This window comes from Hyalella azteca, unplaced genomic scaffold (assembly GCF_000764305.2).
Source record: "Hyalella azteca isolate HAZT.00-mixed unplaced genomic scaffold, Hazt_2.0.2 contig12241, whole genome shotgun sequence".
NCBI lineage: Eukaryota > Metazoa > Arthropoda > Malacostraca > Amphipoda > Hyalellidae > Hyalella > Hyalella azteca.
Window position 1 is genome coordinate 108186 of NW_025942204.1, and position 22371 is coordinate 130556.

Sequence of the window (22371 nt, forward strand, 5' to 3'; positions counted from 1 at the left end):
CAGCTTAGTGATAGTGTCAAAGCAGAGACTTGTTTAGACTCATCCCAAGTTTATTTATTAAATTCTATAAATCATAGTATAATTGAAGACAAGAGAAATTGTTTTATTGACAATGTTCTTGTTAGTTTATTTAACATGTCAAACAATAAAAAATCAGGGTACCAATCCAATGGACTGAATCTGAATGGAGTGAACGGACATCAAAATATCCATTGGTACCCTGATTTTTTATTTACCAGTGCAAAGCAAAAAGTGTTATTTAATATGTTGAAAAAACTAGAAAGTAAATTGTCAATAAAACAAATTCTCTGGTCTTTGATGAAACCTGCTCAAGTTAAAGAAACAAATTGAAATTCTGTCAACCTATACTAGTTATAGTATAAGTAGACCAGTAAGGTATCATGGATACCAGCATTATCACACATAAGATATTTGTTTACATTTTGAGTAGATAAGGAAATTAATAGGGAACTGATTCTAATAATTCTGTGTTTTGACACTATGCCATAAAGTCATTTACAGTGTTTTTTTTGTAGTTTTCTATAATAATATAATAAGTTATTAACATGTAGTCTTATGTACTTGTTTCAAAATGTATATGCTTATGTTATACATGCATTTCTACAAAATTATTATTTCATACTAAGCAGTGAGCAGGATGGAATTCTAAAAATAGTGGTTCATAAATATGTTTGATCCATGTTGATTGAAGGTCAGTGTTACAATCCAAAAACTTTAGTTTTAAAAATTGAAAGGCTATGTTCAATCATTTGAGAAATAGTCACACTCACTCCTTAAGTGCCATATAATGTAATCACTTTAAACTCTGAAAGTTGAAACAGAGGTTCAAAAAATGTAATTAGACTGATAAGATTTATTAGTTCTTTAACAACAATTGAAGACTAAACTAATACTAAACTTAGATCAATAGATGGAATAATAACGTCTCACGCTGCAAAGCAGAGTTTAGTGTTTAACATGATGCACTACAGAGATCATTTGGGATAGAAAATTGATATACATACACACACAACACAAGAATACCTACATGCATCTCGCTGATTGGTCCAGAGTTTGCTTGGCAGCTTCTGATTCTTAATGGCATTTCAGTTGGCAGTTGCAAAATGAGTAAGGGGTCATTTTTATCACAGAAGATGTGAGCATTTATTTTCAATTAAAACAGTCTATCTTTTATATACCTACATCAATATTATTTTCTTGTAAGCCATACAATGATCTCACTCCTTTATCTAAAAGCTTAAAATTGACTACCTATTTGGTAATTTCAAGAGCTCCATTCACTACAAAAGTTTTGTTTTCACAAACATCTTCATTCGTAAAACCTTTCTGAAATAATAAGAAAATTTTCATTACCAAATATAGGTATATAGGTAATAGGGATTTATGAATTACCTACCAAATACATTTATTCTCATTTAATTTGGAATCAATAAATGACAATGGAATTGTTCTATGAATGATTGATTGATCTAACCACATCAAACATTGGGCATTTAAATTACAATTACCTTGTGTCATGTTTAATTGTATAGGTGCTATTTCTATAAATTATGAATCATTTTTCATTTAGGTTCTTGATATTCATAACTGGTCAATAATTGTTGAACGTATTTATTAAAATTATCAATATTATTTATCTATCAAATTATGATTTATAATACTTCTATACTAGTTTATTTTTAAAAATTCTAAAAGCATCACCACTAGTAAATTTTAATAACATCTAATTTTTATTAATGGTACAGCCCAATCTCTCAAAATCTTGCCTCTCTGATTTATCAAAATGCTGTAATTCTTGCTTATAAACAACACATTTTCTGAAAGATACATGACTTCAAAAACTCACAATGGGAGATATCATTCAGGATGTAAAGTGAAGTTAGTAAGACAATATTGACAAAATCAGGCAAAAACATGTAAAAGATTATATCTGTATGCGTAGAAAGGGTTGTTAAAATTTCACACAGGTTTCCAGCATTTAGATATCTGTGTGGAACAAATCTATTTATTGTGAAATTTAATTTGACACTACCCAACCAGAGTGTGGGACATCTCCACTCTTCACTTGTTCAATGCCATTATGATGTGCCACATGCCATAATAGAATCCAAGATTATATTGTCATTTGGTGTGGTTCTGAAAACTTTTTTGGTATTATTAAAGTTGTGAGACTTTTCTGCAATGGTTGATATAATTTTTTTTTTTTATTTTGGAACATACCGGTATTCATTGCAAAAATTGCTCACTTTATAATAATGACTAGTGAAGATAATTGAGAATGGCCTCACAGAGATCCACAAGCAGTCAGTAAATTGAGCAATGTCAGAATAGCGGCAGCCTCTTATGAGCTCAGTGTGCACCTTGGCATAGCAGTGGGAGGTGTAAATATCCATTTTGCTGTATAAATGTGAGAATATATTGCCTATCCTGAATTCCATACGGATGTTAAGATTAGCATATCAGATGGAAAGAGGATGAATGAATTTGAATCATTTACCACATGCTATTTGTCTGTGAATTAGTGACTTTTTGCATAGAAATAGATAGCTTTTTATCCTTATTTGTCATATTACCTACATATTTGTAGGAATTCTTATTTATATTAAACTGCTTAGTCTTCGTTGTAGGTAAATGATATTCATTTAACATGGTAGAATTTACAAATGCTGGGGTGCGCAGAAGTGAGCTAGTAACTAAAGATTTTTTGCCGCTCATTAGCATCAAAATCTATGTCTTCAGGAGATCTGGCCAATACATTCTCTTTTAATACCTCTTAACATTCATTCAATATTATTACAACACTTCTCTTTAACTTCACTTCTTGTTGTACCTATGTTTGTTTGTCTGCTACAAATCTTATGATCAATATTCAACACGCTTCTACTGGTCCAATCAATCTAAAATTTTGCACACTTGCATAAAGTCTGAGACAATGCTTGAATCAATTGACAGTATAAATAATTTAGAAAATTTGAAAAAAATTATATGTATATTAAAAAATTGTTAAAAATATTTTTTAAATATTTGAAAATAAAGTAAGAAATTTATTGTGCATGTGTAACATCAGAAACACTGGCCTCTTAAGAAGTGTTATCTTTAAAAAAGTAATTTTTAAAAGCATATTATTTACAATAAATTGTGAAGGTTATGTAGTTCTGGCAGCATATTCTAAAGTAGGTATATAGTCATTAACAATATATTATTATATATGGTAGTTATTAAGAATATATTATTAGGAATAAATATATTTTCTATTAAAATATATAAATATATTGTACAATTTTAGACAGGTATGTGCAAAATCCTCTCACAGAGTACAGGTACTACAAACATTGAAATGGTGGATAGCAGATATTGTCTTGGACACATTGTAGACATTTTGAGCTGAAATCCAGACATATGTATATATATACCTGATTTAATTTATTTAGTAAATCTTTTTTGTAAACAAACTAAGGAATTGTAATTTATAAAAGTTCTATGTCATCTCATTTATTGAGAAGTTTCTTTTAAGTTCTTATGGAGCTACATTTCATAAATGGTGCCACAAGCACAAAGTGAATTAAAAAATTTATTCAGCCTATGAGATAACTGTCAAAACATAATTGCCTCATTTGCCTAATAAGACAATAGTTTTCAGAGCATTTTCTCTAAATTTTAGAGCTCTGTAAGACTGTAAGATGTCATAGTCACTCCTCCATTTAAAGTCTTTCATTTGTTTTGTTGTTATTCAAAGATTTAACTATAGGCACCAAATTTATTTGGATATTCAAACAGCTATACAAAAATAAAAGCTTGCATCTGTGTAGATTAAATTGAACTTGTTTGAGACATCTTTCATGANTACAAAAAATAAAAGCTAGCATCTGTGTAGATTAAATTGAACTTGTTTGAGACATCTTTCATGAAGAAACTAAGAGCTCAAGTGCTCAGGAGAAATAATATGCTTTTAAAAATTGCATTTTTAAAGACAACACTTCTTCAGAGGCCAGTGTCTCTGATGTTACACATGCACAATAAATTTTCTTACTTTATTTTCAAATATTTGAAAAATATTTTCAAAATTTTTTTCAATATATAGGTAGGGTACTTATGTATAATTTTTTCAAAATTTTGAAATTATTTATACTGTCAATTGATTCAAGCATTGTCTCAGACTTTATGCAAGTGTGCAAAATTTTAGATTGATTGGACCAGTAGAAGCGTGTTGAATATTGATTATAAGATTTATAGCAGACAAACAAACATACAACAAGATGTGAAGTTAAAGAGAAGTGTTGTAAAAAAAAAAGAGCTTGTAGAGTAAGGGAGTATGGACATATTCATTTTAAAATGTATAATGTAGTAGATGAGCAATGGTTCAATATGCAGGAATATTATTTGGGGTATCATGTCTGTTAGCGAGTCATTATTATGATATATGTAATGAGCAGAATAGGATGTCTGTTAGCAAGGCATTATTATGATATATGTAATGAGCAGAGTAGGATGTCTGTTAGCAAGTCATTATTATGATATATGTAATGAGCAGAGTAGGATGTCTGTTAGCAAGTCATTATGATAGGTAACTATATGTAACGAGCTGAGTTGGGATATACCTATGCTCAAATTGATGCAAAGATCAGAAGTGATTCAGTGATTCATTAATAGTGATTCATGTGAAAGTATTACTAAAGCATCAGGTGCTTAAATAAATAGTTTACAAAAATATCATTTGACAGATGTAGTAGTCCTTATTTTCTTGAATAAATTTATTTAATTGATCAGAATAAGTTATTATTTTTTCAGTTTGCCCTCTACTTAATTAACTGTATAATTTATACCTGTATTTCATCACCAAACAGTTTTATTAAATCTTTGAAATTAGGGTAAAAGGATTTGAGAGGGTAATTTTATTTATTTTAATTGTTTCTTGAAAATGTTAGAATAATTGTCTGAAAAAATGTATATTTATACATTCCTATAATGAAACATGCAAACAACAAAAAGTGTTTTATACTGAAGCAGTGATTGTGAATTAATATTATTGTTTGAACCTAAGTTGCGTCTTCTTATACTGAGCTAAGCATACTGAAAATGTGTTTGTTCCTGACTATGTTGAACTGGTCACAATTTTAATGCCAAGGTCTAAGTTCAAACTTTTATGATATGTGAAAAAATTTAGTTAGTGCATTAATTTTGTGAATAGTGCCAATTGATATACTTAGTGTCTGACATTTAGGATGAGTGTCACGATGCGTTCCAAGCGTAACTCTTTGCCCTCTTTGGGCTTGGGCATTAACAAATTCTTTGTGAGCAAACGTGCTTCCATGTTTGAAAACCAAGAAGAAACACCACAGGAAAAAAGAGACAGAAGTCCTTGTGGCTTACTTGAAGTATCTGAAAGAAAATTGCAAGGTATGCAAGAACAGGTCTTTATTAATTTTTTGATGCTATTTTGTTTACTGCTTTTTAATGTTTGACAATGCACCTTGTGCACACTCTTGCCCTAGAATGTAATATAACATTTCGGCTAAGTTGATCCTTAACTAACAAATCTGAGTGTTCTGCTTTTAAAGCTTCTTAATACCAAAGACATAACAGCATTTCTCTGTTGAGATCTTATTCAAAGATTTGTAACTACTTTGAAATTATCAGTAGTGTCATCATTGTCATGGAAATGACGCAAAAACTTTAGTCGCTCGTTTTTTTACTGCTATTTTCCTTCCTAATAAAAAGTTGCAAAGTTTCTGATTTGTGACTCTATAGCTATTTATAGGTATGGGCTCTACCATACATTAGGAATGAATCCTGAGGAAGGCAGGAGGCTTTCTCTTGTGCTTTCAAATGAACAGCTCACAGCTTTTTCTTAATAACTGATTGTCTAGGTTCGCGTCTGAAAATAATAAATACAAATTTCAACATTTAGTTGCATTTTGTCATCAAAGTTCAAAAAGATTTCATTTCTTTCTAATTATGAGTGATTTTGAAAACCATGTGTTTATGCATCGCCTAGACTAATATTCAAATATTTATATCATAATTTTTGGCTTCCGTTTTCATGATTTTAGCTCATGACATTTTTAACTTTGAAGAATGTGCTACAAATGTTTAATTTCAGTTTACTTTAGATCACTGACTTTGAGTCCCTTTGTTTGCAGTCACTTTCAAATTTACACTCAACAGAGCTCTGATGAATTATAAGGGTCTCCTGAATTAAATGTCTGATTCAATCGAAATTTAGGATATGATTAAACGCTAATTCAATAAATATTTGAACAAAGTCTTTCGTTAAATTCAGCTAATTTGGCAGCTGATCATTTCTTTTTTCTGTGTGGTGGGTGCAGCGAGCATCTCGACCGGTACACGTGTTAACGAAAATGTTTTAGTGAGCGATGTTTTCATATTGTGCATTAAGCTGTTGCTTTATCTGTTTAAGCGTGCATGTAACCGATTGCTGCTTGTCAAAATCGTCTGTGACAGGACTGGCGCCATACGGTGCTTATGAGAGATATCATTAGACGTGTTCGCCTGGACAACATCGTGATTTTAGTGTGACTATATACTGTGCATATCAAGTATGATACGTCGTATTTAGAATCGATTAGATTCAGGTGTCATCATTTTATTGTGAGTCTCTTAAATTTGCTAATGTGCGCAATCCATCGTGCTCGACAATATCGTGTGCTTCTAGTTACATATAAGCGCGCTTCTATGACATTTGTCATGAAATTATTTACATACGTGACGTTTTGAATGGTCGCTTTCAGAGTGTCTGCACTGCTTTACTCGTTATCTGTACCTGTATGTAGATATATTGCATTGCAAAGACAATGAACCTATTTACACTGCGTATAAAACAGACAGTACGTGTATTTTACAGGTGTTCACAGGAAGTGCACTGCATCATGTTCATTAAGTACAGTACCGTAAAGTAGCCTCTACGTAGACTGCGTTATGTGTGCCAAGGTTGTTGCTCGTGTCTGTTGAGAGCCAAGCTTCGGGCAGCTCGCTCTGCACGAGATCCATCATCACAATGCTCATCTGTTGCGTTACTTCAGATATATTTCACCTTGGAATTTTTCCTCTTCTTCGTTTATTGTTTATAATATGATTTTATTGTTTAACTGTCCCCATTTTATACCGTTGGTTGTATTTTGCCATCTAGATCAGATGGGATTTTTGAGGTGTACATTTTTAGTGCATTTTCTCATTTATGGAAAAAATGCGCTATTGTGTTTGACATTGCTACGTTCAAGACCAGAATGGCATTTTTTCTTGATGAAAACGAATACCTTTTAAGTGTCACTAAGTTTGTTTATTATTTCAGAATAGCTGTTTTCCATTAACTAGACATTTAAAATGAACCAAACGACTATGATTAAGCAGTACAGTGAACCAGGATCGATGGCACTGATCCGATGCAAATTCTGTAAATAAATGTTAATTCATTTGGTAAAAACTTTTCAAAGACCGAGGCTTCTAGATGGAAACTGTTTGTAACGCGTACGTGTAGTTTTCTTATTTACTTCTAAAGCTTGAAATGAAACTTATTTCTATTCAATATATGAATGACGGATAAGCTTCGTTTGTGAAACCGATCTGGTTTGAGTTGGTTACTAATTAGCTTGGTTCCTTGCCACTCTCGAGTGAGATGTCACCTTTTAATTTTCGATGTGTTATAACTATTGTTAGCAGATGAGGCATTGAGACAGACGTCAGGCACCTGACTGCATATGCAAATTATTTCTCGGCGACCCAATAGATGACATGCACAGTATCGTTAGCACGACTGTCATGTGACACATGGGCTACTGAGGGCACGAATATCAGCCTGATACATCGGAAGCTAGGAGCTGGGCTCAGGCTGTCACCACAAGTAAGCGTTGCATTACTGACACATACCAAGCCGAAAATATAACTCCGTTCACGCTGCCTTGGTTGATTTGCACCTATGATGTACGCAATAGTCGCATCCATCCTATATACAAGAGCTGATGGACATATCTTGACATAAAATATAATCCGATCAAGCTTACGTGACTTCTTGCAGCGATTTTAGCTTTAATTTCCTGACGTTATTTGTCAAAATAATTTTCAATCTTTGCAGCATGTAATTGTTATTTTAAAATATTCATCTACTTCCTTCTGTTGTTGCTTGTATTCACTTTTATGTATGCTCTCAACCACAGCACATTTCTTTCGACCCACTGCTGCTGCTGCTGCTGCCGCCGCTGCGTTCTAGTCCCAGTCAATGAATGGTCCCGCCTACGCCGCTGTGTTCTTAGCCTTGGCATGTCAGGCTTAATTAATTGCTATGGTCGGTAGCTCACGGTAATGCCGTCTCTCGATCTTCGGAGCTTCCGAGAGTTTCTTCCTGTGCATTCCTCAGCAATTTAGAGCTATCGTCGTAAAAAATACTCAGCAAATTAGACGTTTTATGGCTCATTATGAAATGGTACATTAAATGAGTGGTGAAGTTATGCTGGAGAGCGTTGGTGTAAGAGAATAGTGACCATATTTTTTTCTTTTAAGAGCTAAACTCCAAAATGTTTTATATTGGCTACCTTAAATAAAATTCTGCGTACAAGGAATTCACAGGCAATTTTGCAAGGGACAAAGTTTCATGGAAATTTTTTGTTATAATTTCCCATGAGCCATTTCCAGGAAATTCCTAGTATTTTACACGTGATCTTGACATGTGCTTTTGATGAAATTCACGAGATTGTGAACGGGACTAGCATGTGCCGCGTCCATTTTCACAGGCTATCAGCGCTCAGCTATATTTGACTCATCCAGAGTCGAATAAACTTAATCACAAAATCATCGAAATTTTTTGTATAATTATTTTATATCCTTATATGTTAGCATACATGAATCGAATATTATTCAGACGTAGTTTCATACTCGCAGTGATCCCCACTTACGCGTGACATAGCCTCACACGACGCTGCGGTCACTCGCTATCTCTGGGCCTATTTTAGGGGGCGGCGGTTGGCAGGTGAACGTGCGTGCTTGCAGCCCCTGCAATGCTGCAGCTTCAAGCCACAGCTCTCAAGTGCATTATAATGCATCGCAGCTTGCAGCCCCTGCAATGCTGCAGCTTCAAGCCACAGCTCTCAAGTGCATTATACTGCATCACAGCTTGCAGCCCCTGCAATGCTGCAGCTTCAAGCCACAGCTCTCAAGTGCATTATACTGCATCGCAGCTTGCAGCCCCTGCAATGCTGTAGCTTCAAGCCACAGCTCTCAAGTGCATTATAATGCATCGCCGCTCGGTACAACAAGGCTCCTTCGCCTGGTTCTGTCTGGGAAATCCATGCTTATAGCAGCATTAAAAATCGCTATTGTACCCTTAGACGAATTGTGGATTTTTTATCTTCTGAAGGTACTTCTAGTTACTGGGCCTTTAGATACCGCAATTATTGATAATGGTTAATGTATCCATAATAATATCCAAAATTATATAATATCTATAAGATCCAGAAGTCTCCTCGATTGAACGTGACCGTTTGTAATTGAACTTTGTGTTGCATTGCTCTTTTATTTTTAATTAAATATTATCTTAACGTGTGTGTTGAGTCTGCTCGAATTCTTTACAATGGTGGTAATATGTGATAAAAACAGAGATATTTCTAGCTCGTAATGTTTACGTTTGTTCACGTCAGACCGCAAGAACTTGGAGCGCAAGAAGGCAGCGATGGCGCGACGCAAGAGACGCGCTGACCCCTACGCTGATCAGTCCAGCGCCGCCGAGGAGGATCCTGTCTCCAGTCTCATTGGTCAGCCTTACGCCTTTATTATATTCTTTTGCTAGTTAATGTCGTTTATATTATTATATTAACAAGGACCACACTTTTTATTCGCATCTGAATGGCTCACATTCAGTTACAATGGTTCTGAACGCTAGCATGCCAAAAATTGAATTTTTGCTAACGCTAGTACTAAGTTTGCATCGATATTTCTGATACGATCATTCCACATTTCTTCGTGAATTCGAAGTACACCATTTAAAAAGTATTATTATTCAATCGTATAGTAAATGTTATTATTATTCAATTTTAATTCAAAAGATACCGCTATGTGAGTATTCCTCTCGTATGAATATTTTTCGAGTGTGTGTGCAATTTTCGCTGTCGGCCTTTCATTTTGCTCCTCCGTTATCTTCTGGCACGGTGAGATTTTCGTTGATTGTTTGCACTTTTAATTCGTTTTGTTACTTTAATTTTTTTTTTCAACTTTTCTGCTTTTAACGGAAGATAATTTGCTAGCTTAACGATGTAGAGAAGCAATATAAACGCACAAAATTAAAGCTGGGAGCCAAGTTTAAATTCCCCCTTTTCAACAGACCTCATTTGCACATTGGTCGTTCAGAATATCTTCACTTTATATGCTCATTGAGAATACGCCGTGAACTTGAGTTTATGTTAACTTTTTATGAGCAACTAACTTATTCCGAATTCTTTCTAGAGCCACGTTTTTTTACCTTCATTTCTTTGGCTTGTTCTTGCTCATCGATGATCAATCATCTGAGTTTCTTTTCTCTTTTTACAACACTTCTCTTTAACTTCACTTTAACTTCACTGTTTGTTTGTTTGTTTGTTTGCTACAAATCTTATAATCGATATTTGACACACTTCTACCTGTCCATTCGATCTGAAATTTTGCACACTTGTATAAAGTTGGAGACAGTGCATGAATCAAATGTCAAAATAAACGATTTTAAAAAATAAAATATTTTTTTTTCAATATTAAAAAAATTGAAAAAATAATATTGTCAGCTACAAATCTTATAACTGATATTTGACACACTTTTACCTGTCTAATTGATCTGAAATTTTGCACACTTGTGTGAAGTCAGAGGCAATGCATGAATCAATTAATAGAATAAATAATTGTAAAAAAATGTTATAGATTAAAAAAATTTTATATATTGAAAAAATTGAAAAATTAATTTTTTTAGTAGGTATTCGAAAATTAAATGAGAAATTCATTGTCCATCTGTAAGATTGGAGACACTAGATTCTTTGGAAGTGTTGTCTTTAAAAAGTAATTTTTAAACGTATATTATTTACAATACTTTTCTTTTACTTCACTTCTTGTTTGTCTGTCTGTCTGCTACAAATCTTATAATCGAAATTTAACACACTTCTACTTATCCTATCGATCTGAAAATTTGCACACTTGCATAAAGTTAGAGACAATGCAAGAAACAAATGACAAAATAAATGATTTGAAAAACAAAAGAAATTGAAGAAATTGGAAAAACAAAAGAAAAGAACAAAGTTAAAAAATTGGAAAAAAATTGTCAGCTACAAATCTTATAACTGATATTTGACACACTTTTAGCTGTCCAATTGATCTGAAATTTTGCACACTTGTGTGAAGTCGTAGGCAATGCATGAATCAATTAACATAAATAATTTTAAAAACAAATTATATATTTAAAAAATTGAAAAAATAATTTCTTTAATATTCAAAAATAAAATGAGAAATTTATTGTACAGTGGTACATCTTTAACATTGGAGACACTGGATTCTTTAGAAGTGTTGTCTTTAAAAAGTATTTTTTAAACGTATATTATTTTGCTCCAAGTTAACGAAACTCGTACATCATTTTCTTTATACTTTTATGTTGAATCCGGGTTAGCATTAAGTGTGTCGAATTTATTGATATATTTAATCTTAGAATTGGCTTTCGGAATCAAAAAGAAGTTGTCGATGAATACTGTGTGTTTATTATCCGAAGATTTTACTCCGTTATTATATCGACATGGATCAACTACAAGAATGCTTATTTTGTCGTGATGTACGGTCTTGCTGTCTAACGTTGTTGCAGTAATAATCGCTTTCGTGATGAATCCAATGCGATGGTGCAGGCCTTTTTTTGTCCCTATAACTTCGACCACACATCAACAGAAAGACGCCTATCCAAGATGAAGTTCTTGTACGTAATACTATCCAGAGTGCTCCACTTTAGTCAGGAATATTGTGATTTGTTGCCTTATTATAGCTGTGCTTGTTCCAAGTTGCCGCTAAGCTACTACCATAGATGTTTAACTTGTCTGTTCTTGTACCGAAAACGCGTTAGTAACTTGTTTGATGTTTGTTGTTGTCCAAACCGTAGACGTGTTACTAACTTGTCTATTCTTGTCACTGCAGATCGAAACGCCGACGGCACTGATGCGAAAGGTGAGACGTTTTACGTATAATTGCACTCTTAATTTCTCATCTTAGCTATACCGGACTTCTCTTGCGGAGGTTTCACTTGCTTTTTCTCGGGTTTTGTTCCGAGTTGTTCTTTCAGTTTTTTAACCTTCTCTAATCGCAGATATTCTTCTCCAGACTTGCGTTCGCTGGCAGCTTCCATTTTTACCGTTTTTTTACAAAACATTACTAAATGTTTCATTTTTCCTTCAATTTTGTTAAGTGCGCTCGATAAAATTTTTGTATTAATTATTTCTAAGGCTCTCTAATCTACATTACTTACTATACGTGAGCGTTGGTTCCAGTACGTTTTATCCTATTCAGGTAGACTTGCATTTGAAAAGGCTGATGAAAATAAAGCTCTTACGGAATTATTCAGTTTGATGTTGTTACAGTTATTATAAGAAGGTGTGAAAGAATGAGAGGTTTTTGCTCGGTTGATGAGCTCCGGCGTCACGTGTCTGAGCTGCACAGCTTCGTGAAGCCTTATACTTCAGCTGCAGATTGCGCACCGAACAAATTTGAAACTTATTTGTTGTGTACTGTATCTTATTGTACCATGTCTTCCAGCCTTGGATTTGTTATTATTTATGAAGAATTCATCCGTTCAATCTGAAGGTTTGCTAGTTATCTCCATGTTCGCTAGTTATCTCCATTCAGCATAAAAAAATATTAAAAAAGTATATTTTAACGTCGTCAAGCGAAACTCTGTTGGACAAAACGTCTTTTAACTTCGGGATTTACGTTCGTTCTATCCAATGTAGCAAAGACTGAATGTTCACATTAATGTGAAGGTGTACGGTACTGAGCATGTGAATAAATTCAGGTTAATGAATTGTTCGTCATGCACTGGCTTTTAAAGTATTGGAGAAATTCTTGTTATTTTAGTTGTGCCTTACATTGTTCCTGCGATAAAAAGCCCCTTGCGATAAAAAGCGCTGTACACAGAATACTCTTTTATCGATTTGTGTGATTGGAACTTGGATCGTTGCCTGGGTAATGTTGGCAAATATTGTCTTCATACGAGCGGCTTTACCTCCGTTGACACAAATGTGGGAAGTTGAGTGCGAGTCTTTTGGGAGCTGACGGATTGGGAATAGAAACAACCCAAGCTTTGTAGTTTTTAGAAGTAAGTTTAGCCTATTTCCAAGCACGTGGTGTGGTCACGTGGACCGCGCTGCTTCTCTGGTGTTTCTGTGATCATTTACTAAGCCGGTACCGCAGAGTTGCTGATGGCTCCTCAGTGAGTGCTGCTGTGTTGTTCAGCTACACATGCAACCACTCGTTATAACTGTCTACCATTTGCAACCTATCCCTATAAATGTGAAAGAAATGAAACTGGAACTAGTTTTCAAAGCCAAAAGTAAATGTTTTATATTTCTTATTAAATCTGTTTTTTCAGCCTTATATAATGTTGTGGTATTAACGTTGTGATGTTGTATACGATCTAGCTGCCTTATTACTGATGGCTGACGTCAGCCTTAAAAAGTTGCAGACTTGTATTGGGAACCGCTGCAGCAGAGGCGCCTAACGTGGACCACCAAAATTCTGATTCTTCTTATGTGTCTTATTGAATCGATCATTCATCGACATGCATTTTCTACTTTCCTTCATTAATATTATAATGAAAAAAACGATGTCTCATAAGGGGAGCTTCTTAGCGTTGACGTTCATGTGCTACTAAGCATTAGGATACGTTTAGTTGTCGGCATCAGTCGTCATGGTGTGCTGGACTTGGACCAACCCTGGTGAGATCACCCTTCTAACTTTAGTAATTAATACCAATTATTAAGATAACTTATGTAGTATCTACACCCTGACAATAACCGAATCATGTAGACATAAGAGATTAGTTAACATGTGTCTATACGAGGTTTGGTTACTCAGCGATCACTGCAACAGCTGAATGAACTGACTATTTGAACCATGTTTAATTGCTTAAGTTATGGTCTGCTCACTTTTTCAGTCCATTATGTTTCACTTAATCTTTCAACCTTATGAAACGTGTAAAATGGAAGCTAACTGGATTGTGAAAAGTAATTTCCTGTCGGCACGCCCGGTGTTAAAACACTGTCCATAGTGACGGAATTGAACTTTTTTTGTGTTATGTTAAGTTCATTGATAGGAATGGTTTCATTGCCCACCGTCAAGAAATGATCTTGCTTTATGTGCAAATGGGGTAAGAATTCTACTAAAAAATCCAATTGCATGAAAATGTAAGTGAGGAAGACACGAGTATCCCAATACCTACCTCATTATTGATGGCTTATATCGGACGGGTAATGCCATGTCATATTAGAATATCAGATTTCATCATTTTGTCTGAATACTGAAAAAAATGTGTAGCCTTATTTCAAGTGTGTTGAGATACGCCTGTAGACCGTATTTCAAACTAGTATCGAGCTAATATCAACTATGGTATTGCTATGATATGACCTTGAATATGAGCTGTCAAATACTAGTTGATGTTGTTATGCATGGCAGCTCAAGATTGTTTTCCTTGGATTAAGTGTAGATAATGATGACGTAAGCAGTAGGTAGGTCTGAGTGTTTGCCTATTGCCCATCGAACTCTTATTTTCTTGGCAGACATAAAGCAGCGATGTATGACTGGCAAGGTCTCAGGTTGTGGACATTTGCATTCACATGCAGGGTCTTCTTTGAGTCGCTATTACCGACCAGCGAATTCTCATGACCGCTTCTGGGACGAAACTTGAGTTAAAACGTACAAAGTTTTTGATCATACATTAATAATTTTGGGATTTGAAAATCTTTATTCGCAATGTGTTGTAGTTTGTTAATCGGCAAGAAGGGGAAGGTCGTAACTGGCGGGATTCAAATAAGTTATCGATGATTTACATGCTCGTCTGAATAGGAGCCTGATGTAAACGTGTCTATAATAGTTGGTCGATGCTGCATTTAATTCGGTCGCAATATTCACTGTGTCGCTGCACATGTGAGTGAACACGGGCAGTTCAATTCATTAAAGGCTCCTAATAGCATTTGTGTTTGCTTCGTCTTGGCGCAATCCCAACCTGTGAGGAGGCCAGGAAAAGAGAGGGGGGCAATCACGCCGGGAGGAGGCACCTAGTCGGGGTTAATAACACGACTTTTATTGTCTCTTGATGTGCCATCAAAACAAAACCTTAGACGAGCGTCAGGCTCACGATGGGTGGCTGCGGCTCAGATGAGATCAGGAGCGTAATCGTAAACCTGCAGACTCTTCATTTACAAATAATTTCTTCTCAACGTTTGTGTACATTGTTACACTCATTAATTATAAAGTTTATTTTAACTCATACATTTACCTGGCTTGTGGTACATTCTCTGCGTAAATTCAAAATGGATTTGCCGCAGTATTTACTAGTTATGCTGCATGGGTACAACTGAATTAAATATAATTTATCTGTTAAATTGTTAAATATGTACCCTTGGACTGTTTGTATTGGTTGAACGAATATATTCATTGATAGATTATAATTAATGGAATGTTACTCCTGATATTAAAGTACCTGAAAATTCATGCGCTACGCTAAAATTTGCATGTGCGTTCAAACTTTTCTGATAGAAAAACAGTGATATCTGTTCATGCCATTGACTAATTCAGTCATATTCACTTGAGTTTAAATTGTTTGAAAAAAGTTCCTACTAATTGTACATACAAGCACATGATCTTGTCAAGAGTTGCACGTGTAGGGGTTTTTTGACCTTGTGTATGAGTGTTTTGTTGGTGCCAAAAAATATGGCAATAAGAGCGGACTTTATGGCTCGTGACTCACATTAAAGCTTCATGTTGAGCCATTTGGTGGATGGAAGTGAACGCATATATTGTGGCTCGCGTTACACTAGCCGCGTCTTGAAGCGATAACGAATGAATTAATTCTCGCTTACGATGTCGTTACGAAGGCCTGTTGGCGCGGCGTTCATTAGGGCTAAGCTTCGTTCTTGCTGAAACTTAATACTTTTGTCTAAATTGAGCTAAAAGTGGCTTGGATCTGCATGGTCATTGTTATTGATCAAGATTTATTAAATCGTTTTTAATTTGAATGCGCGTGGTCTTCTTCGTACTTTTTCCAACCGATGAACAAAGAAAGTTTTCAGACCTAAATATAAATTTGTTAATACAAATCTGAATGATTACGGATTGTTTGCTCTTATCAGTAAAAGAGACTGGTCTTTGGGAGATATCGTTTGAAATAAGTAATGGATTTTCGGAAAGTTCACTCGAATCCATAACGTTGGTCGCAGCATTGTCTGTTTACAAAATCATAACAAAATTTCCATTCCATTCAGCAATTGAAAAATTCTCGACCAATCGATTCGAAGTTGGTTTAAAATTTTTTTCACTTCTGAATTTGTCAAACTCTTTGTTTATGGCGTGTTCTTGACGTGCTAGTGAGCTGCTAGTTCATGACGTGTTCTTGACGTGCTAGTGAGCTGCTAGTTTATGACGTGTTCTTGACGTGCTAGTGATGTTCTTGACGTGCTTGTGAGCTGCTAGTTTATGACGTGTTCTTGACGTGCTTGTGAGCATTAGCAAGCCCTCGAGAAATGTTGCGCCAAGTCGTAAGTACACGTGAGATTTTTCCGTTTATCGACAGTAAACCGTGAGTTAATATTGCTGTTGAATGCTATTAAATTCATAAACTAATTCCATGCATTAATTTCGAAAGAATTGCCTGAGTAAATTACTTTTATTCATCTGCAAATAAAATATATTTTATAAAAATCTTGATGAACCACGTACTTTGTGAATGAGTTGGTCAATGATCTACCGATTTGGTTCAATATGATAATGCTCCCTAATTCTTGAAATACCAACTCCTTTGGGGTCGCATTATGCTTTGTTTGTTGGAGAACATTCATCATACATTCACATTGCGTTGCATACATTCTCTATATAGTCACCATATTCCCCAAGTGCCGTGTCGTGTCATCTTGCGTTTCACACTTTCACCATATTCCCCAAGTGCCGTGTCGTGTCCCCTTGCGTTTCACACGTTCACCATAAACGTTGAGAATGTGGCGACATGCGAGTGTGGCAGCAAACGTTACACTCCTGACCTCAAAGTATGAAGGAATGCGGGCGAAATCGCGTGTACGGGAGCTTGCCAAGAATTCTAGTCGACCGTGGCACGGCGGAAGTGTTGCACGAGTTTCATCCTCTCATCAATCTTCGGTTTTCTAACTTAAACTTTCGGTTAAATATTATGAATAAATAATAATTCACATGTGCAGTAATTAAAAAAAATGCAGTATGTTTGAATAGCAATATAACGTACACAATGCGTTCTCAGACCAGTCCGAGCGACAGCGCTTATGTTAGCAATGACCGCATTCTCGTGTCACCAAGTATACAGCGGCACCAGATGACGTGGGCTGGCGTGCTTTCCTTCATCAACACATCTCCTCCTACTCAATATTTCTTACTGTTAGCTTCGTAGATACGCTGATAATTTAACCGACTATTTGTTACTGTATACGTGAGCATTGTACTCTCTAAAGCAATTCATCAGCGTGAATAAACAGCATTTTTGGGTATGACCCGTTTTAGTATTTTATAAGTATATTTCCGTAACACTTCGTACTTGATATCTCTCGTACAGCACTCAATATTTCTTTGATAAATTTTTCAAGTTAATTTTATATTATAATACCACAAGTTTATTCATAATGCCACAACCGCTGCTTTCTTCTCAATTAATACTAGATCTACCAAAAGTACATTGTACTCTTAACTCTACATCTCTGCTCCGTAGATGAGATCGCAACTAGTAAGAAAACGCCTCTTATATTTATACACAAGCTGACATTATAACTTCCCACAAGTAGGTGCAACGTGGTGTAGCTGCCGCCGCCAGACAGCTTTTCCACCGGCCGGCTAAAGTATGAGATGTCGTCATAAATACTCTCATAAATAGCATGGTCCTTGCGACACGATGTGCGTCAGCGGGCAACCTCATTGCATTTGGTTGCGTGCGTGCGGCTCTATCAACATCTTCTTTATTAATTGTCCTAGTTAAGCCATATCTCGATATAACTCATCAGCATCATCTGATTAATTGTCCTAGTTAAGCCATCTTTGTGTAACTCCTCATAAGCATCTTTTTTAATAATTGTTCTAGCTAAGCCATCTCTCGTTATAACTCCTTATCAGCAGCATCCTCTTTATTAACTGTCCTAGTTAAGCCATCTCTCAATATAACTTCTCTGCGATGAGAATGTGATGGCTATAGCCGCTCACGTTTGCAACTTGCTCTTATACTTTGCAGCTGGCGCTCATCGATGAGTTCATTTTTAATTATACTCTGCTGAATAAATATCAGAAAATTGTTTGCCTTCGATCATCAATGTTTACCGGAAGTTGATTCGTATGCAACATTGATAATGCAACTGTTGCCATTATAATGCGCTGTAACGTTTAAACGGGATGATAATTTTGTAAGTTTCAGTATTATGAAATGTTTCTTTGAAGCCATCTGTTAGAAATTTTCTACATTTCACCTAAATTAGGGTTACAGAGTATGTTTTCTTGAATAAGCTTCGCTTGACCAAAGCAAAATTGCTTTTATGATATCGAACAATTTACCTAAATGAGATTTAAATTTTATTGTTTTAAGCTCATATATGTTACATATGATTTGAATTATTGGGACAATTTTTGCGCTAGAATATTGCATAAAATTGGTTATTAATGAAGCGTTCGTTAGTCGCCCTTTCTGAGGAAGGAAATGTTTTTTTTAATCAATTGTAAGCAATTATTGTGTACTTGACTGAGCCTATATACCGAAGGGGTTTTTCGTTTCTAATTTCTAGCGTCGCATTCTTCCTTGAACTATGTATACTCTAGGAATGCTGTACTACAGTATATACTGTGGGAACGAGAATTCCCTAAATCTTCAACAGACATAGACTGGCCGCTGCGATCAGGACGTTGCATGGTTGGTATTGGATATGTACTAATGTATTATGTTTAGATAGACAATCTATACACCGGTGTTACCTTTTAATTAAGATTTTTGTGCGTCTGTTGATCTACTGCTTCACCTGGCGCTGTTCTTCACCGCTCATCAACTCATCTTACGGTATATCAAGTTGCTTTTTATTCATTATCAAAAATTATCATGTGCTATTATTAGGCTTTTTATGCCCTACCTGTTTTATCTTAATTAGGATAATTGTACGCCTGAAAGACTTATCTTCATAACTTATTACGTAGGGATTTTCTCGGTACAGAGTGCAGGCCGTGTAAGCACGCTAACGCGGCCGTCAACTCGTCACTCGTGCGCAAGAACACAAAGCCTCCCGTGCGCATCGGCGAGTGCTCGGCCTGTGCCAAGGCCTTGCGACTCCAGCAGAACGACGATAAACTATCTACTGATGTCGTAAGTTGCAAGGAGTCGTAAATTGTAAATAACCGCAAGTTGTAAAGAATCAGAGTTGTAATAAATTTAAAGTTGAAATCAATCGTATCATAAGATATAAGGACTCATAAGTCATACAGAAGCATAAGTTGTAAGAAATCTCTAGATGAAAAAATCGTATCGTATGTTGTGATGATTCATAAGTTGTAATGAAACGAAAGGAATGTGGCTCAGAAAATACAAGACATACCAGTGCACTAATCAGTACTTCGCGTTCGGATAATTGCAATAATTATATAATCAGTACTTCACGTTCGATTCATTTTTTACGTCATAACAAATAATTATTCTCAATGTGGCTCAGAAAATACAAGACATACCAGTGCAATAATCAGTACTTCACGTTCGGTTCATTTTTTAAGTCATAACAAACAATTATTCTCTATTAATTGGTTCTTGCCAAATAGACAACAGAGAAGAAAGAGTGCGTGGTATGGATGTGCCTGTTCTGCGCGCACCAAGGCTGTGACCGCGACACTGAGGGGCACGCACTGCAGCACTACCGCACCCCGCGCTCTGACAAGCACTGCTTGGTGCTGTCCACACGACACTGGACTGTCTGGTGGGTCACCGCTCTCATCTCTCGTACTTTCCTCATCATCGTGCAACATATTATCATTTATCAGCGTTAAATGCTCATTTATCATGAGCATTTAGCGCTGTTCCTATAAATATTTTACTGTGATTGCTTTGCAATGAGAATGTTTTCATCAGCGTAAAAGACGATGTATCAGGATTTAGCGTTCATTTTCGCTAAATTTATCTCATCAGTACCAAGCCAAACTTTTTATGAATGCTTTGTCTGCCGATACGTGAATCATCGTCTTTGTTGTTCATATATGATACTAGTAGACAAAAGATTACGCATACCCTGCATTGGTTACGGAGTTTCATGTTTTTGTTCATTGGTTTTTCGGCTCAAATTATTTGTATAAAATATAATTTAGTGCGGCTGATATTTCCCACCCACTCAGAGTTATACAGGGTGGGGCAGAACCGATTGAGCAGTTTTGAGGCGAAATAAAAGAGTAATGGAGGTACATAAAGAAGAAAGTTTTCCTCGAGGTTAGTATAACATACCATTTAGAATACTTATGTTTTGAAAATAATATCGGGAAGATGGTAGCCGTTTGCTGCATCACACTGTTGAGTCGTTCTCAGGAGTTTCCTACAGCACATTCACACATATGGCAAGATATGGCTATAACCTCTGCTACAATAATCCGTTCCCTTAGCTGTGGTAGGGTGTGAGGACGACTTCTGAACACCCTTTCATTTAGACGTACCCTAAGAAAGAAATTGCAAATGCTCAAATCAGGTGACCTCACAGGCCACTGTAAATCACCCCCTCGATCAGAGCCTGGGAACATGCGTTTCAAAACATTGAGTGACATTCGGGCTGTGTGAGCTGTAGCCCCATCCTGCTGGAACCACATGTCTCCCAATGCTTCATTTTCAACAATGTTTTCCATCCTGTGCTGCAAAAAATTTTGCAACATTGCAGCATAGCGTTCGGAATTCACTGTCACGGTTACTCACTCCTCCTAAAAGAAGTATGGGCCTATCACACCAAATTGTGAGATGGCACACCAGACCGTTAGTTTGGGAGAATGTAGTGGTCTTTGATGGATAATTTGTGGGTTATCTTCAGCCCAGCTGCGAAAATGTTGGTTATTTACAATCCCACAGAGGTGAAAATGCGCCTCATAACTGCTGAAGAACGCTGCGTCGGGAGCAATCTGTTCAAGCAGGTTCTCACACAGATTTCGGCTGCTGGCAAAGTCTGCTTCGTTCAATTGTAGGGCCATCTTTTTTTTGTAGGGATGGAAATGCAAATCGCTATGCAAAATCCTCCTCAAACTGCGTGAGGAGATACCCAAAACAACAGCATGCCTTCGTGCTGAACGACTTGGCGAGTGGATGACTGCTGCTCTCACCCTCTTGACATTTTCTGGCGTTCCGATGGACCTGCGTCGGCCATGTGTATCTCTTCTTAGTGTGCTACCAGTTACCTCCAACTGCCTAACCCAGGACCGAATGGTGTTCGCCTGAGGAAGAGCATCATTGCGTGGAATATTGAACCGGCGCCGAAAAGNGCCTAGAGTGAAGGTGTGTGCCTGCCTAGAGTGAAGGTGTGTGCCTGCCTAGAGTGAAGGTGTGTGCCTGCCTAGAGTGAAGGTGTGTCCTGCCTGTTTTCTGTTTGATACTAGGAGATCCTATTAGATAAATATACTAATTGTATATAAATACTTGCTAATGTCCAAATATTAGCTTATTTTTCCAATTTCCAGTGCTAACCACTTTCATGGAACTAATTGCCCAATTAAACGGTTTACTCATTTCTATGTTTCTGTTCGCCCGCTAAAGAGGGAATGCCAATAGAAATGTTCCGTAAATTCAAGATAATGTCATGGCAGTTGAAATTTTGTTCTTATTTTCAGGGCATCACGAACTTGGGCAACACGTGTTTCTTCAACAGCGTGATGCAAGTGCTCGGACAGACACACGCTTTGACGCAGCTGTTTGACCTGCAGCTACAGACGGGACAGCGCGCCAGCCTGCCTGGCAAACCGCCTGAGCTGAGCTGCGACAGGCGACACGACAGGCGGCGAGGCAAGAGTCTCGATCTCGAAATGGACGATTGCGATGAAGACATAGAACTCGTGAGAACAAATTCCATAGCTGATAACATCTGGTTCATTTGCGAGGCCTTGTTGTTATAGAGTGTTTTGATCGAACTC

General features: G+C 36.2%; 1 protein-coding gene across 1 annotated transcript in view; it reads left to right on the top strand.

Annotated features, from left to right (window-relative positions):
* Window positions 1-4936: 4936 nt before the first annotated feature.
* Window positions 4937-22371, top strand: part of LOC108682675 (ubiquitin carboxyl-terminal hydrolase 16) — a 28646-nt gene continuing 11211 nt past the window's right edge. Inside the window, exons 1-8 of the mRNA XM_018171888.2 lie at window positions 4937-5418; window positions 9669-9782; window positions 12163-12192; window positions 19443-19591; window positions 20038-20192; window positions 21452-21542; window positions 21733-21762; window positions 22072-22293. Coding sequence (XP_018027377.1) covers window positions 5244-5418; window positions 9669-9782; window positions 12163-12192; window positions 19443-19591; window positions 20038-20192; window positions 21452-21542; window positions 21733-21762; window positions 22072-22293 — 966 coding nt within the window. The 5' untranslated portion in view covers window positions 4937-5243. The remainder of the gene's footprint in view (window positions 5419-9668; window positions 9783-12162; window positions 12193-19442; window positions 19592-20037; window positions 20193-21451; window positions 21543-21732; window positions 21763-22071; window positions 22294-22371) is intronic.